Source organism: Diospyros lotus, chromosome 10, assembly GCF_014633365.1.
Source record: "Diospyros lotus cultivar Yz01 chromosome 10, ASM1463336v1, whole genome shotgun sequence".
NCBI lineage: Eukaryota > Viridiplantae > Streptophyta > Magnoliopsida > Ericales > Ebenaceae > Diospyros > Diospyros lotus.
The window spans coordinates 23,882,461-23,901,374 of record NC_068347.1 but is presented as its reverse complement, the minus strand read 5'-3'; the positions used below and the strand labels follow the sequence as shown (position 1 = coordinate 23,901,374).

Below are 18,914 nucleotides of genomic sequence, written 5' to 3'. Positions count from 1 at the left end.
TATTATGCCTATCAACTTCCAATTTTGCAACAATCACACACTTGGATCTAGCAAGCATAACGCGTGAAACACACGCGTGGTCTGACATGAGCCCCACATTGACCAACCCAATGAGAAGGCGCCACTTGTCTCGATGCTATAAGAGAGGAGATGAGGCCGACAAAGGTTGAAGTCGTCGTCCTGACCCTAGCCTTGTAGAGGTCGATGCTGTATTGGGCTAAGTTATCGTCGATTCAGCGACAACGGTTGGAGAAAGGTCGGTTAGCAGAGGAGGAAAGTAATGGGTCAATCGATGGCAGTGAGAATGGTGAACGGTCATTGGCAACAAGGAATAAGGAAGACGAGAGGTTTGTTGGCGTTGAGAATAAGGAAGAAAAATAAGAAAATAGGTGTTGAGCGATCATGGGTGGTGAGAAAGGAGGAAGGTAAGAGGTCATTGGCGCTGAGAATGAGGAAAAAAAAATGTGTATTGAGCGGTTGGCGTTAGCAAGGAAAGAGAAAGTTTAGAGGTCGTCGATGCTGAGAATGGAGAAGAAGAAGATGGGTACTGAGTGGTTGTCGATGGTGAGGAAGGAGGAAGGCAAAAGGTTGCTGGCACTGGGAATAAGGAAGAAGAAGAAGATAAGTGCTGCCTTCACGCACTTCAATCATGTGTATAACTCACGTGCGGTGCTAATTGAACACAAGGTGCATGATCAGTTCAAATTTAGAACTTGAGGGGTACAATAGGTCTTCCTTCAAGTTCAGAGATACAAAATGGTTAAAAGCCACAAGTTGAGGGATACGTTTGTATCTTATGCCTATTTTTTAGTATTTTAAAATAAAATAAAATTTAAAAATAATCTTAGCATGTTCAACTAATGTGTTTTAACCATAATTTTTGTGGAAAAAAAGAGTCATTTTTTTGGTTAAGAATTGGACCAATTTTCTAGTTGATAATTTCTAATTTTTGAGGTTTCACGAGTCAACTATAAGATAATTTTTAATTATAATTACAAGTTATTTGATTTATACCATTAATATATGTCAATTATATTGATGGCAATAGGGCAGGAAAGTAGAGGAGCAAGCCTATTCACCTTAACCTCACACCCTAGGCCTGCCTCGTATCTCGTGGGACACCAAACCTAGCCCCCAACGTAGACAAGATGGGGATGAAAATCCTAGCTCTCAAAGACAAATAATTCCTATTATAGTGTTGAATAGCAGGAATAAATCTTGCTTCTAACGGCATAAAATAGTTTAATAAATTTTTAAATAATTGAAAAAATAAAAGTAATTTTAATTTATTTATTTTGTAAAAACAAATGTTTAAATAATTTTTAGTTCAATAAATAATATATTTTACAAAAATAAATCTTTAAATGAATTGAATAATTGTTTTAGTAAATATGTAATAATTTTAACAATTATTATAAAAATTGTATATTTAAAAATGAATTATTAAAGGAACACAGGTGCCTCAATCCTATCCAAGTTTATTGTGCATGAATCAAGTACTAGTTGGATAAAAAGTTGAAAAATCTATATTTTTACTTTTATACATTTACGTTTTTTTTTTTGGTATGATTATTTAAATTTTTTATTATTTTAATTAAAACTTATATTTTTTAATTAATTTAATCCTTATACTTTAATTTTTTTTTTTAGTACCAATATGAAATTTTCATTATTTCGATTGCAGCTTTGAATTCACATTTTCGAGTTAATTTAAACTATGCATTTTAACATTAATAGAGTATGACACGTACTTTATTATTTCACTTTAATAAAAACGTGAATAAAGTGTAAGGTATATTTTATCATATCATTTAACTTTTTTTAATACATGAAAATATAAAGATTAAATTAACTTAAAAATACAAATTCAGAAATAACAAAAAAGTTGAGTTATCACACCAAAAAAATATCGAAGTACAAAATTTAAATTAACTCAAAAATCAAGTTTAGAAGTGTAAATGAAATAACGAAAAATTCAAATAACCACAAGAAAAAAAAAACATAAAGTACAAAGACATAAATATAAATTTCGCCACAAAAAATTTCAATACAACCATTACATCCGCCATGCCTCACTAGTGAGGATATGTAACATGTTTATCTGGTACTGTTATTTTCATTCAAATTTTTAAATAAAAATAATAATATTTGAATAAAAGCACTGCCTAAATTATTGATTGTTATAAAAACAATATTATGACTGCTTATCTTATTCTTATAAAGAAGTACACTGTTAATCATAGTAATGTTACCTAAAATTAATGCAATAGGATGCGGAACACCAAAGTAGAAGAGTTACTAATAATAAAACCAAACGCACATTCACCTTTTGATAACAAGCAATCATATTCAAGGTTCCTCCCTTTACAATCAACGTTTTTATTTGTAACTTTGCCCGCCCTTGGGCAAAATTCCGCTTCTACAACTCATGACTTAGTCAGTCACAGATGACAATTTTATTATTACTACCAAATCTCACACACTAAAGTCCTCAACCAAATTAAAACTATCAGAAATGAGGGTAACTTGGGAAAGAGCAAATCTATATTTCGCAGCAGGAAGAACTTGACTTGAACTTGAAGCTGCAGGAGCTTTTTAACTGTTGAAGATCCTCTTTGAATCACATGACCCATTGTTCACCCCTCAACAACAGATACAAGCTTGCATTGTACATGAAACAATCACCTCTATGCCAGATTTCTTCCAAAGGGTTGAGATCTCCTCCTATAGTATAGTTCTCAAGACTCTTCAATTTCTGTGGTTCCAATAGAGCATTTTCTTCAAGTCACTGGTAGACCAGATGAAACCCCAGTAATCCTACAATTCACCCACGCTCATGAAGGTGGTTACAGTTCCAGGGCCGTGGAGGAGAAGCTTCAGAAACTGAACATGATTACTTGAAGGATTGTTGCTTCTATCATGCAAGACAGTGCAGAATCATGCAAAATTTCTCACACAATTTACCTTCGAATCTTCTAAAGGATAAAAATGTAGGCTACAGAAGCTAAACCAGCCATAAATCATTCATACTGGCTCCGGTTCTTTGAAAAAAATCACAGAGTTTTGCAAGCTTGAGAATGCACGAGAGAGTTCACATTCTCAAAATCAGGGTTAATCTGTAGACCTGCAGCAAAAAAAAAAAAAAAAAAATTGATTGTCCCACATCAGCAGAAGGATGAACCGGTTAATCCCAATTCACCAATTCATGCAATCTATATATTGAAAAATCAAAACCACAACATTCAGATAGACATCAGAAGTGTACAACTTAAGAGTAATGCCTAAAAAAGCATTGAAAGGGACAGTGACATGGTAATTGTCAAAAAGCAGGAGTTGCTAAATATACAAATATTTAAATGTACACACAAACATATAAATAATTTAGCCTTCGGGTACATTCAGAGTACTGAAATAATGAAATTATTCTTTAATTTCTAAATATTAAGAAAATGTGAACAAGGAGTTTAATATCTATTCTCTGTGAGTGTACAATGAAGTCATCAGAGTCCATATCATCTGTACTCATAATTGATTTTAACTTTTTTACAACGTAATTTGGTTCTAATTTGCTCAAGTGATGGTCACACGTGTACCCAATGTGGATGCACCCATAATTTGGAGTGTTATTTATCTACTAAGGAAAGGGAGTCTAAAATGTACACTTCATGTGAAGATTATTAGCGAGCGCAACCTGGAAGCGGGACTTGCAAATGGACTGGAAGAAAGATCAAAACATAATTTGCCAGTTTCAAGATTAACAACAAGATGATGACCGTAAAAACAAAAACAGAACCATTCCAGGCTTACAAGAGGTGTTTATTAAGTGAACTAAAGTCTGATGTCAGGAACAGTACTAAACAGAGTAGGCTTTTGCCTTATTTGATATGTTTTGCATCCACATTACAGCCAAAAAGAACACTGCATGAAACCTCCAAACAAGGACAAAGCATCATAGCATAATCTCTGGTACATAAAAACTTGTTCAATTCTACACACAACAAATCGGAGCACTTCGATTAGGAAGGGGCACTTGCAAACAATGTTGGATAGCATCAATTCTGTCCCAAAAGAAAACAAATACGTCAACAAGAGGGAAGAAAGAAACTAACATTAAATAATTCAGCAAAGTAAAAATTCTGGAAGGTCCAAGGCCAAAAAAAAGCTCAAGAATACCTTTTACTAATATTTCTTTAAATATATTGGTCCTGGCTATAACACAAGCTTGATCACCATACTTCTTTTTATACACATCCAATATAACCTGTGCCAATGCTCAGTTATTGCAATGAAAAGTAAACTAACCCCAGGGATTTCTTCCTTGTATTTTTTTGGTGGGGAGAGAGGGGGTGGAGTATAAGTGGAAAACAAAAACCATGAAAATATAGTGATGCAGAACCCGAAACAAGACCACAGAAGTAAACCCAATTACTCAAATCAATTCTCAAATTCAATATCAAAATCAAAGCCTGCCTAATAATACTTATCAAAAGGATTTGTATAGACTAGAGATCCTAGCTAATTAGGAAATATATCAAGGATCAAATCCTATCTTATCTAGCATCCTAAATCTTGGAAATATAATCTTTCCAAAACTAATTAGAAGAAAATAAACAAAAATATTCTAAAACAAATAACAGGATATATTAATTAATACTTCCTATCTTGTCCCCCATCATTCTCCCCTGGTGGGAAAACTCAATCTTGAGTTTTATAGATCTTCATCCTCAATCTGGAGCATTTGCCTAATGTTTGAGAAAATTTTGGATCTTTCCTTTTTTGGTAGGAATATTCAACGTCAATGAGATGGACTGCAAATACCACTCCCAAGAGTTCATGATCCAACACTAGAAAATCATCCTCAAGAATCCATGTAATGGGTCTAGACGATCTCTCCAGTTGATGAAAAGTCTGTGAAAACCTCCATGGGGTGAAGCCATAATCTCATCATTGAACACAAAATCAATCACATCCCTTTGCTGCAAAAGGTATGGTAAAGCAGGGACTTGGTGACTTGTAGTAACTCTGGTGGGCAAAAGAGGAGGCTCAAATGTGCCTCTGTGAAGTGATAAATCCACCACATCGAGAACGAGATTAATACTCAATACTATTAGGAAAATTGAGTAAATAAAGATTACGTCTATGTTCAAGAATGATGGAAGGTGGGCTACTAGCTCAAGCATGTAGTTCCTTGAGAGCATATGTACGAAACATTTAGGTTGAATCATGACAACACAAGAAGAATTTTTGCTGTGCACTCTATCACGTAGTGCCTCATCTGCCTGCACTGTCACCTTCTTTAAGTTTCCTAACCCTATGATGCACATCAATATCAAGTCTATGAAAAGCATTACTGTTTGCAATTTTACGTTGAATCTCGGCACGCAAATTAGGGATGTGTTCAGAAAAAATTTCAGTAAATTCAAAAATTTGGATTTCAGGAGGAAAGGGTATAAGAGCAACAAGGGTATGAGGGGAGTGGCTATGAACAATCTGAAGAGGACTTTTACCAATAGACCATTTAACAACATTGGGGGTAAATTCAGTGGAACTTGGGACGGGTTATTTTGTTACAATGGTTAACTCACGTAAACTGTCTTGACAATCCTTTTCAAATGCCCTATAAGGTGGATGTGCTTCTTACTAGGGACTTGTGGTGCTTGCTTGGTCTTGGTCGTAGTGCCTTTACTAGAAGGTTTGGCAGGTATCATTCTTCCCCTTATAGTTAAAGACAGGTACACTCTCACCCAAAATGTACTACACTCTTGTCATAAAGCCAAGGGCAACCTAAAAGAATATGGGCAACATCCATAGGCAACACATTACAGTAAATCTCATCCTTGTTGTCACCCGATTGATTAGGAACAAGGCATCCATCAATGACTGGCAAGGTAGTTTTGTTCACTCATGCAACCCTAAATGGGTTTAGATGTGGTTCTGCCTTAAGGTTTAGTTGAGTAATTGCAGACTTAGAGACCACATTCATGGTGTTACCCCCGTCAATGACCATTATGCAAGCTCTCTTCTCACTCCAAATACATGTCTGAAAAATGCTGGTGCATTTCAATTAATCACCATCGACACTCTTGGTCAATGCACACCTCACAGTATTAACATGTTCGCCCATTTCAATTTCTCCATCAGACTCTTCCTTTCCTACAAAAAGATCTAAAGGATTAATTATTCCTTCTCCATCCTCAGGTGGATCAATAGGCTCTTGTTCTTGCTCTAGAGTTAGGGCGCATTCAAGACAACAGGGAGCTATGTGACCCTTCTTGTAACAATTGCAGCATTGAATGGAAGGGTTATTAAGATGTGAAGTTTTACAATAGGAATTATGGAAGGAAAAAGTTCCATTCCTAGTAGTGTTATCTCCAGAACTCAAATAAGAGACAACCTTACTAACATTGCAATCTCTAGGAGCAGAACATAGATGGATGAAAGTCAGACGTTTGTATGGAAATACGATGAGCAGCAGAGGCCTTAAAATACCTTTCTACTTCCAATGTCTTTAGATGGGATTCCTCTAACGTCTCTGTGGAGTGCAACATGATCTCTCTTTGGATGTCTAATCTCAACCCATTTTAAAACCTTTTGCATTGTGAAGAAAGAATCCTCATTTAAGTAACATCTGATGAGAAGATTTGCAAAATGAGCCAGGTAATCAGTAACAGTAAAAGTTGACTGTTTTAGGTTGAGCAATTGTTGTTGCAACTGACTCTTATGCAAGGTAAGCAAATACTTTTCCTTCTTGAAGTCCCATTAGGTGATAGGAGGTTCACGTAATCTCTCAAAATTTTGTTGAACCTTTTGCCAATATTTCTTTGCAGGACCAATCAATTTCATCTTAGAAAAATGAACTTTCTCAATGTCAGTCATTCTATACCATGTAAAGTAATCTTCCGTATCATCCAACCAATCTAAGAACACATTGGGATCTAACTTGTCATCATACTCCTAAACATCTACTTTGACATTCCTAGTAGTGTCCCTCTAGTCTTCCTGTCTATACCAATGGGGAGGAGGTGATTTCCTATATTCTCTATATGGAATCCTACCATGGCAAGCAGTGATCCTAAGTTTGCCACTTATGGGTGCTTTAATAGTTAGACCCCTTTAGTCATACCTAGGTGCTTCCTGATGGTAACCTAGATGGTGTGCATCTTTCTCATGGGGTTGCCTTAAGTTCTGAATGAGGCATCCTATGCGAAGCAAGGTTTGTCCTAGAAGTATTAAGTGTACTGTGTACCACACACAAACTTACTAGAATGGGAGGACTTTACTCAATCATCTCCTATGTTTTGCTAACCTAGTAAATTGAGGACTTGTGCCATCTGTTTAGTAACTGTTACCACCATAACCAAAAGACCTTTGAGATTGTTCATTTTGGTTTCAACAGCTTTTATGGAATTTTGCAATGATTAGAGGTCAGTAAGTGTAGTGGAGCAAGTTTGTTCTTGCTTGTTGGGAGCCATGAGAAATCGAACAAGCGATATTAGGAAGGTCAAAAATAGGTGATGCAAGAGATGGGGAATGTTGAGAAGACTCAAATTGCAATTTAAATGCAAACAATAAACCTAGTATGATGCAGAAAAATAGGACTATGAAATTTAAATTAAATGAAAATGTCAATAACAAAAATAATGCTCGATATGAAACAAATAAGGTAAGGGATGTTTGTTTTTGGTTGTGTTTTTTATTTTTTCTATTTGAGAGGGGCTTATGAAGGAAAATTAAATGGACCTAAAACAAATTTACTAAATATACCCAACAAATAAATATCAATGAAGCTTTCAAAGTGAAGAATATACCTTAACCAATGGACTTGAATGCTAGATGATTCAAAAGGAATTAGGCATGCAGGAAATTGGGCTGACCAATTAAAGGCAAGGTCGGGCCTTAATGGATTTGGGCTGGGCTGTGCAACTGTGATTGCAACAGTTCAATAGGTAATGGCACTAGGTTGGTAAATCTGAGGGGACAGATTCCTGGGATGGGTAACTGGGTCTCCGAATTGGGCCAGGTTGTGGGTTAGGGTTTGGGTTGAGAAATTGGGCAATCTGGGTCAAAGAAATTGGGTGAGAGAGGCTTAAGGTGAAGGCAGGAAGGAAACGCGATGATGATGGTCATTGCTGAGTTGCAACAACATTTGACAAGGTCACAAAGGCTTCTGGTGAAAGGAGCAGTGTTGGCGCTGCTGCAGACTGAAGCTGTGGCGCCCATGAAGGCTTCTAGCAACGGTGTTGCCTGAGTTTGTTGGCACCAATGAAAACTATTGATGAGACAAATGAGTGCGACAACAGCTGCAATAGGTCGAACAGGGCTTTCGATGTTATCAACTGAGGATTCTGATAGTTTTGTTGGCTTCGGATGTCTTCAATGGCAGCAACGAACTGAACTAGGTCGGTAACTCCTAGTTTGACTTTGCTGAGGAAGTTGAATGGATTTTTTTATGTCGGTGAGCTGATCTTCAGCCGGGGTTTTCAAGAGATTTGATGAAACCTGAAGATATGAGCCTCCTCCTTGATGGTTTTGAGTGTTGTGATGTTGAATGGTTCACACTCTCGGCTTCATTGGCTGAAACTGATGGTTGATGGTGATTACTGGAGCAGTGATGAAACTATGGATTGTGGGCAGTGAGGATAGTTGATTTTCTAAATTGTTTTTAGAAAATCCCTGAACAGATTCAGAACTTTTGGAGCTGAAACCAATTGATGCAGAACCCAAAACAAAAACATGAGGAAACCCAATTACTCAAATAAATTCTCAAAGTCAGTATCAATAATCGAAGGCTGCCTAATAATACATCCCAAAAGGATTTATATTGACTAGAGATCCTAGCTAATTAGGAAATATATCAAAGACCAAATCCCATCCTAACTAGCATCATAAATCTTGGAGATATAATCTATGCAAAACTAATTAAGAAATGTATGATCTTTCCAAAACTAATTAAGAAATATATGATCTTTCCAAAACTAATAAGGAAAGAAATAAACAAAAATATTCTAAAACAAATAACAAAATACATTAATAATATCTTCTAAAATACTTCCTATCTTGTCCCCTATCATATAGTCTTCAGGTTAAAGGCTAAAAGAGAATCCAAATAAAGTTAAAAGGAACACAATGGCTTCTGCCAAGAAAACAAAAATTCCTATACCAATTTTACTATGGAGTGGTTATTATGCCATATTCTCTTAATTTTGTGAATGAGTTTGAACAAGTATCATATTATTTTAATTTGCGAGACTTACAGAATAAAACAACATACAACTGGCAAGTATCAACAGAATCTTCTTACAACAATAAACCAAGCTCAAGAGAAATTTATCTGCTCGTATAAGACGCATATATCTAGTATGAAACCATTAACACCATTCTAAGTGGATCTTATACCATTCATTGTCTTGAGGCCATCTCTTGTGTTATACACCTTCTTGCTCTTGGGATAGTCAGACAATATGTGTCGTCCCCCCTCTTGTGGAAGACCAACATGAGGCATTCTCAGTGTTGTTCTCAACTGATACCTCAAAAGTGGTTTTGGTAAGAGATTTGGCTGAAGTCCCAAGGCCACAGGTACAATTCCACCCCTTGGGGTTGTGCAAACAACCCACAAAAACCTAGAAACCAAAGGAACCGAACATCAGTTCTGTTTCAGTTCACCACTTTTAAAAAAACGTAGAACTTGGTTTGGTTTCAGTTAGTGGTGCTGATAAACTAAACCAAATCAAAACCTAGAAAACAAAGGAACCGACATCAGTTCTGTTTCAGTTCACAACTTTGAAAAAAACGTAGAACTTGGTTTGGTTTCAGTTAGCGGTGCTGATAAACTACACCAAATCAAAACTTGAACCGAAGTTGATAAAAACTGAACCAAAATGAGCATTACCCAAACTGAACCGAACTATGAATAGAGAAAACCCTTTACTAATTTATGCTGTTTTCTCCCTGCGTAACTTCTATCTTTTGTTTCATTTCCTGATTCCAAAATTCATCTTTTACCCAGTTGAAATTACTGATCAAATTTCATGTTTGACTCATCAAATTTATTTCTGGTTTGTCTAAATATTCCAGAAATCATGTGTGTCATCTATAGTAAGAAACTGGTACATTTAATAATCTTTATTATGTTCGTTGGCCATAACTTTATGCACTCAAATTATTATATATCTTGGACAATACTTTTACATGTAATGGTTGTGTTTCTTCATCTGTTCTTCTCATTCTTCTTTTTCCCATCACTGCTTCACTGATTCTGGTAAAACATATATGGTTGTCTCTATTTTATTTTTCTACAAAAAATATGTTTCCAAAAAATTGATTTTCACCTTCAACAAGCAAAGCAAACACAAAATCAAGAACATGAATGTCTTAATACATTGAGCAGGGCATCTTTCCTGGGCAAAGAAATTTATATTTTTCGAATTTTACTAAAAAGAAATGCTCGGTTAACCAAAAACCGAACCAAGGTGCTCGGTTTCCAGTCTGTTAATATGTCATTTTGGTTCGGCTTTGGTTCGGCTCAGTTCAGTTTTTTTTAGAAACCAAATTTTGCACACCCCTAGGATTACCAGACGAGCATTATATCTAAGGTACATGGTAGGCTTGTCTTGTCCATGGTAAATGTGCAGTACCGGCTCTCTTGTTGCAAAGATACCTCCCAAGTGCAAGTGGCTGGGAAGCTCTACATTCAACAAAAATATTGATCTTAATGGCAGGATCTCAATTTTTCCCATGAATGTAACTTTTTCTAAATCTGGGGTCCTTGACACAAACTGCATAATATTAAAAAACTATTGCAATATAATACATTTACTCATATTTTCAGTATTCTAAGACAATTGCAACCCATTTTGCACTGGCATGGCCAATCTCTTATCCAAGCAGCTGGAGTCCATCCATCAGTAACATCCCGCCACTAAACAAATGTTTTACCATGTTTAACCATCTCATTGAGTAATGGTAAACCTCACACCAAAGAGACTTAAGAGCCTCAATTTGACCAAGAATGGTCCGCATATCCATATCCTATAGCTGCAAATTGACAATATTACAAACAACAGTATAAACCAAGATATGTCCTTAGGGTAAAGTTTATGTGCCCAGGCCCAGGAAGTATAACAAGTCTAGTATGATCTAAAGATATTAATGAGTTTAGGATCAAAACAGATTGCCAAGTAAACAACAGAGTTGGGCATCAATTTTCTTCCACATAGCCTGATCAATATTGGGAAGATCAACAGAGTTGGGTATCAATTTTCTTTAGAGTTGTGTCAAGTGGTCTTCTTGGCCATGCCCCATAAACCACAACCAAACAGATGCTAATCAGGACAAATAATTTTTTAGCACCAATCAATTTCTCAATGGTGATAATTGTTAGAATATCTTGACAATATTACTAGAATATTTTATAGATTTATATAGTCTTTGTAATCTTTCCATAGTTGTTTATTACCTTTTTAGATTAGTCCTTATTAACTTGTTAAATTAGTCAAATACCCTATACATACCCACTGAATACCTTCTACATTACCATAACCAACATTCTCACTTTGCACAATACGAATACGAACTCCAAATTGGGTACAAATCTCAGCACAAAAAGATCGAGAGATTTGAAACAATTCAGAATGTTCTTTCATTAAAAATAACCAAGTACAATGAGAATAATCATCAATGAAGGTAACAAAATACTAAAACTTGAACAGACACGACTTGGACCCCATACATTAGAATGAATAATAGAAAACTAAACTCAGCTCTGTTATGGAATCAACTCAAAAAGAAGTTTGAATATGCTTCACTAATTTACATGACACACAATCCAAGGAACTTAAACTAGAAAGACTAGGGACCATCTTCTAAAGCGTAGAAAGATTAGGATGTCCCAAACAGTCATGAATAAAGGCAGAAGCATCTGTGGTTGTGGCAAGAATGGGTGCGGGTGGAATGAGATGGTAGAGCCCCCATGACTCAAGTCCTGTACCAATAGATTGGCCCGCACTCCAGTCATGCACAAGAACAAAATCAGCAATAAAAGTGACAGAACAAATAAGAGTGCGAGTAAGCTGACTAATGTGGATAAATTAAAAGGACAACCAGGCATATACAAAACAGAGGATAAGGGTCACAAGGGAAGAGGTTGGGCATGTGCAAGACCTTGGGTAGGTGATTGGGAACCATCTACCAAAGCAATGGTAGTAAGAGACTCAGAACACCCAATATTAGTAAAAAGAGAGGGATTGGCAGAAGTATGATGAGAAACACATGAATCTAAAATCCAAGGACCAAGGGAGGCAGACTGAGAAACACAAGCAACGAAATTACCAGTGCGAGCAACAGGGGCAATAGCAGATGAAGACGAACTGTTGGAATGTGTGAAAATATAAGAACTCTTGGTAAGCAGCATCAGATAATGAAATGGTCCAAGATAAATATCAGCCTGATAAGTTAGCAGTAGAATCAAATCTAGTCTGAGCAACATTGGTGGTGTGAGGGGGTTTCCCATGAAGAGAGTAGCAACAATCTTGTGTGTGGCTAGCATGATTACAATAAGTGCAGTGTGGGTGATTACCCCACCCCTTGCCACCATGATTACCTCCACAACCTCTTCGATTGCTAGTTTGAGAGGGGATGACAGAATGGTCAGTGAGAACAGACTCAAAAGGGGTAGTAAAAGAGGACACAACAACCAAGAGAAGACATCTTCCATTAAAATAGTCTCACTAGCCAAAATTTGTTGACTCAAGATCTGGCCAAAGGGCTGATAAAGTAAAGACCATAAAGAATTTGTCTCGACGAGTCTGTTCTTCAGTGACCATGGGGTTAATCCACATTAGTTTCCTTAAAATTCCTATATAAGAGCCTGAATCTGGCCAAGAAAGGTCTGCATATTCATATCCTGTTGCTTCAAATTGACAATATTACTAACCACAGTATAAACGGAGAGATGTCATTAGTTTAAAGCTTACATGCCCAGCCCCATAAAATATAGCAAGTCTTGTACATTCAAAATGTATTAATGAGTTTAGGATCAACAGATTGCAGAGGGTTCAACATCAGCTTTCTTCCAGATAGCCTGACCTACATGAAAAATGAACAGTAGTGCACACTAAGAGCACTAGCCCAAGACCAACAACCAACCAAGCAAAGATTAACAGTCACAAAGAGAAGAAGGAAACCCAAATGACATGGAAAATGTAAATTTTGGAGAAATACTTTACTGGTTCATGAATTGCTTCAATTGCTTACTTTTTAAGCTTCAACAGAGACACCTATTTATACAGTCCTTTAGATGGTTCCGGAAATAGGTCTAATTAATCTTGCTTGCCTTAGTAATACCAGATAATAACTACTCTTGGTAATACAAAACGATTACTAAAGAACAAACTAAGAGAGAAAATAATGAACTCTTGACTAATCGGCCCTCCAAAACAATTTTTGCACAATTTTCTTTGTTGACCACATTTAATTGGCACCCAAAAAATCAAACTTTGCCATTTCCAACAAACAGTGGGAAGATCATCAGCTTGCTTGGTAAAATGTTGTTCTTGGCCCAGTCCCATAAACAACAACTCAACAAATGCCGACTAGGACAAATAATTTTTGGCACCAATCAATTTCTCAGTGGTGGTAATAAGTGTTCCTGAGAATGCAGAAGCAGGCATACTGGAACCAATATATTTAGGATCAATAACAACACTGGAAGTACTGTCAAGTGTAGTCATAATGTAGATTGAAGAGAGCGAAGACTAGGAGATAGCGCAACCAGATGGCAAACAGAAGAACTCAGACAGATCTATGCAATACCACTACCGAAGACAAAATCATAAGCCCAAGGGAAAAATCATATAAACACTGCAAGAAGAGCACATGGGAACCACCACAACTGCAGATCTGACAGAACAAAACATAAATGCAAACAAATGTGTCGTCGTAAGATGCGCACACAAATGCATCAGTTATGGAAACAATGTGATGGATCCCATCGAATCTAAGAGAGGAGGAGACAGCTAATTGTGACAGACCAATGTGCTGCCGGAATAGAGACAAACGTGACCAACAGCAGCAACCAAACTCAGAATGAGGAAAATCGAGGGTCATGTGTTGCCAATCTAAGAAGCACAGATGGGTCCCACTTGGATCTAAGAAAGGAGGTAATGGCGAGTTGTGTGAAACCAGTGTGCCATCGGAACAGAGACAAATATAACTGAAAACAACAAAAGAACCCAAAAACAGGAAACCTGAGGTTTCCGGAGCTAGAAAGGGGTGCGACTGAAAAGAGACACAGTTGGTGACTAACGGTGGCAACAAGAAGGACAAACAAGGGCAGCGGCTATTGCTTCAAAATAGGGTTAGGGTTTCTAATATCTTCTGTTTTGGGGAGTCAGGATTTTTTATTAAAAAATAGGGTTAGGCTCTAATACCATGCAAAAAAGAGAGAGTTAATTTGATTGTATGCTCTTGAGCATGGCACATAAATAAACAAGGTCAAAATATACAGGAATATTTATGTAAATACCCTTATGCTATACACTACAGACTAACATTTATATAGGAATTGGGCTGTAGGGAGGGCTCTCTTCCTATTCGTTATCTTGGGATTCCCCTTATCTCGAAGCAGCTCACCTATGTTGACTGTCGTCATCTTGGACCGTGTTCGCTCTAAAGTTGCTTCTTGGAGGGGTCGCCTCCTTTCTTTTGTGGGGCGCCTCCAGCTTGTCCAATCGGTCTTATCTACCATTCATGTTTATTGGGCGTCGATTTTTGTGCTCCCCAAGAAAGTTCATAAGGAAATTGAGAAAGTCATACGTGCTTTCTTGTGGGATGGTCCGGATCTGTCTCCCCATAAAGCTAAGGTTGCCTGGTTTGATATTTGCTTCCCAAAAGACCAGGGAGGCCTCGGTTTGCGTCCCCTCCATATCTGGAATCTAGCTCTTGCTGCCAAATTGATCTGGCGCCTCATGCAGGCTTCTTCCGAATCCCTTTAGATTCGATGGATTCACTCGTACCGTATTAGGGATTCTTGCTTCTAGTTTCTTACGCCTCCTTACTCATGTCCGTGGTATTGGCGTATGATCCTTAACCTTAGAGGCATTGTTCGTCCACTTATTAGGTGGAAAATTGGTAATGGGCATCGTGTTTTTCTCTGGCATGACCAATGGCACCCCTTCGGTGTGCTGGTGGATTACTTCTCCCATGGTCTTCCTAGGAGGATGGGTCTCCCCTCTGTCATGAACCTAGGGTTCATAACAGGGGGCTAGATTGGCAATCGGAAGAATCCGATTGAGTAGAACTAAGAACAAAAAGTTTAGAGGGATATTTGGACAGAAATGGGGGAAGGATGTAGAGAGAAACGAGGGAGTGAAGTAGAGAGAAAATGAGAGAGAATCAGATATTCAATTCAATAATTTTCAGCATACCCTCTCCTCTTACAATGGGCCTTTTTATAGGCCTTAGCTAGCTCCTTAACTAATTTCTAACAGCACCCATGTGCTCCTAACAAACACCCAAATATCTCCTAACAAACTAATATAACTAATTACATTATTGCCCTTCTAATTACCCTTAGGACATGACAATTTCCCCTTATTGAAATGTTTCTTGTCTCCAAGAAACTTATTACCACCTAGCCATTGCTTCTTTATCCAATGCCCGCCTTCTCTATCTAATTTTTCTTTCTTTCTTTTCTTGTCCTTCTAGGCCTTTTCTTCTTCCTCGTTCTTAAGTATCCAAGATCAATCCCCGTCGTAATTCGGCCTAGAACTTCAATAGGAGCAATTTGATAGAGTTCAAGTTCAATACTAGCAGCAGTTGTTCCTACACCTCCATGGTGCACCACAGCTGCACGTTGAAAGATATCATCAGCATCCTCGAAATGCAGCAATGGAAGATTGCAGATTTGCCTTGGACACTCATACCAAGGCTGCTTGTGAGCATTAGCCTTAGGAGCTGGTGCAACTTCAATTTCAGCCAACAAATCATCCTTCCATATGTTAGACAGCAGCTTGGATTTTCTAGTAGGAGCAAAAACCAACACAGCAGCGATAGTTTTGTTTTCTTCAGCAATCCCTTCGATTCCTTCCGCTATATCCCTTAGTTTTCCTCCAGCTAGTGTTGTCTTCACCTTCTCGTTGCCTATTTTAACCCAAGTCAAATCCATATTTTGTTCCGAATGTGATTGTTCCTCAAATTTCGATAAGTCTAAAATCTGAGGAAAGGCTTCAGCACCATCATCCACACCGATGGCTGGTCCTTTAGTCTGATTTGTTTGATCCAATGCTGTCCCATTTTCCACAAACTTCTGATCTGGAGCAATACCAAATCCTTCTGCCCATGCACTAGCCACCTGGGGTAATGAGCTGGCTTTGGCTTCCTCTATCACTTCATCAATTGCTTCCCTATTATTTCCTTGCAGCCTTTCAGTAGATGCATCTTGGGGTATTATTTTTTCTTCTAACTTCTCAATCACTGCAACTGAATCCCCTTCCTACCATCTTCACTTCTCCTTTAGTTGGTCCATTTTGAGAAATTCCTCCTTGTTAAAACTTCCATGATAATCGTCGAAGTATTCCGCTGGAAAATTGTAATGATACTCCTTAGATAGTATCATTGCAAACTCTTGCAACTTTTCGCGAAACATTCGAACGAATTCCTTGCACTCTTCATCAAACCCACTGCTGGTTCCTTTGTCCCTTCGGCTAGTCTCATTCTCAAACTTCTTTTCCCAAATTTGATGTTTCTGGTCAACTGAAAATGTAGCATTCTTTGGCTACCATTGAAGCTCCATTCCAGCTGAAAATGAAGCATTCTTTTGCTGCAATCTAGGGTTCATTTGCTCCATGTATGCACTGCTCCCCTTGGCTGCCTTTGTTTCCCTTTGCTCACAGCCTCAAGCACCAACAACCAACGAGCTGGATAAGCTGGAGGAGTCCACTTCCCACATGAAACCCATCGAATCCGCTGCGCCACTCTGATCTGCAACCGAGTTGCCAATTCAAGCTGACTAACGCAACGGATAAACAGCCTCCAGAAAATCAATTGACTCCAAATAGCTGCTATGCCTTCGCCTAACTAAATTAATCAACTCTGCTGCTCTAAATCACTAAAAATCTCAACCGAATTCAACCTGTTGCTCCCGATTTTCGTACAATAATTACCGAAATTATTGGCCGAGGGTCACTCACCTGTTGCGCCTTCCAATTCTGAACTGAGGGGGCTCGCTGGCTTGGAGATTAGCACCTTCCAACACCTAACCACCTTCCAAATCTCCAAAGTCGCTGGAACCGCCCAGCCAAGTCGCCTCCAAATCACCAACGAAAATCACTTGCTCGTTGCTTCAATGGCTGGTTATGGGCTCGATTCTCCCTAGGTTAATTCTTCTATAATGGTCGGAATCCCCCTTCGAACAAGGTGGGCAGCTCGCCTCACTCGAACGGTCAGAATTGCTTCTCGACCCAAAAATTTGCAGCACCACCGTGCCTTTCGATCCAGCGGCCACACCCACAGAATTCCAAACGGAGTTCCCGATCAAAACTGCCACAGCCACGCCTATACGAAGCTTACCGGTCTGGGTCGTAATGGTATGGGCCGTCCGCTTCACCTTCGATGGGCTTACGCTCGCCTTGGACGGTTGCAACACTCCCAAGTCCAAATTGCAATCTCCTGGCCATTCGCGTCACCCTCTAGTCACCCACTCCAGTCGTTTGACCAACCCGCGTCACTGCTGTCGCTCCCTAAGCTTGCTTGGATGGCCGAGGTCGGCTCCGTTACTGTCCTTCAAAGTCGCCACTGAAGTCGGCAACACGCTTGAGTTTCACAACCGAGCGTCACTGTCTGCTTCGCCTCCAAAAATCGACAACACTTCCAGTCCCGAATCGCCTGGCCTTGAGTCTGCTTCGACGTTTGGAAGAGTCAGTCGCAGCGGATTCTATGGCTGGAAATTTTCTAATTCAATTCGACTATAATTTCCAATCAACATGAAGAATCGACTCCTCACTCACTACAATCTTAACGACTGGCTGAGCACCACCGATAAATGGTAGCTCGTTGAACCAGCTTGGGTCGCTAAAGATCGCGGCCTAAATCGTCGGAAATCAATCACAAAGGAGCCATCGGACATTAACAGCCAAGGAACGATGCTCTGATATCATTTGTCACGAACCTAGGGTTCATAACGAGGGCTGGATTGGCAATCGGAAGAATCCGATTGAGTAGAACTAAGAACAAAAAGTTTAGAGGGATATTTGGACAGAAATGGGGAAGGATGTAGAGAGAAATGAGGGAGAGAAGTAGAGAGAAAATGAGAGAGAATCAGATATTCAATTCAATAATTTTCAGCATACCCTCTCCTCTTACAATGGGCCTTTTTATAGGCCTTAGCTAGCTCCTTAACTAATTTCTAACAGCACCCATGTGCTCCTAACAAACACCCAAATATCTCTAACAAACTAATATAACTAATTACATTATTGCCCTTCTAATTACCCTTAGGACATGACACCCTCTACAGCTAGGGTTTCCTCCATTATCTCTTAGGGCAACTGGTCGTGGCCCCATGTTGTTTTTTCAAGGGAAGCCTAGCTAATTTTGGAGAATTTGCCGAGTCCACCTCGGTCCCTTTCCCATGACCTCCCTTGGTAGGGTCCCTGCTCCTAATGGTTGTTTCTCGGCCCGCTTTGCTATGAGTGTTTTAAGAGGCAGGAGAGCTCGGGTCCCTTGATTTCGATTAGTCTGGAACTCCTTCGGGGTCCCATCCTATGCTTTTATCCTTTGGCTTGCCATTAAGGAGCGTCTTTCTACTCTGGATCGGTTAAATTTATATATGGCATTTCCTAACAGGTGTTTCTTGTGCAGGTGCGCGATGGAGCGCCATAGCCACTTATTTTTTAGTTGTGTTTATTCTAGACAGGTTT

At 38.6% G+C, this 18,914-nt stretch overlaps 1 protein-coding gene across 21 annotated transcripts in view; it reads right to left on the bottom strand.

The window, feature by feature from the left end:
• Positions 1-2,304: 2,304 nt before the first annotated feature.
• Positions 2,305-18,914, bottom strand: part of LOC127811693 (uncharacterized) — a 47,385-nt gene continuing 30,775 nt past the window's right edge. For 4 of the 21 annotated variants that reach the window (XM_052351805.1, XM_052351804.1, XM_052351811.1 and 1 more), the window contains exon 10: positions 2,305-3,124. In XM_052351805.1, the coding sequence (XP_052207765.1) occupies positions 3,054-3,124 (71 nt within the window). In that variant the 3' untranslated portion in view covers positions 2,305-3,053. The other 17 variants (XM_052351802.1, XM_052351812.1, XM_052351817.1 and 14 more) reach the window with 11 other exon arrangements.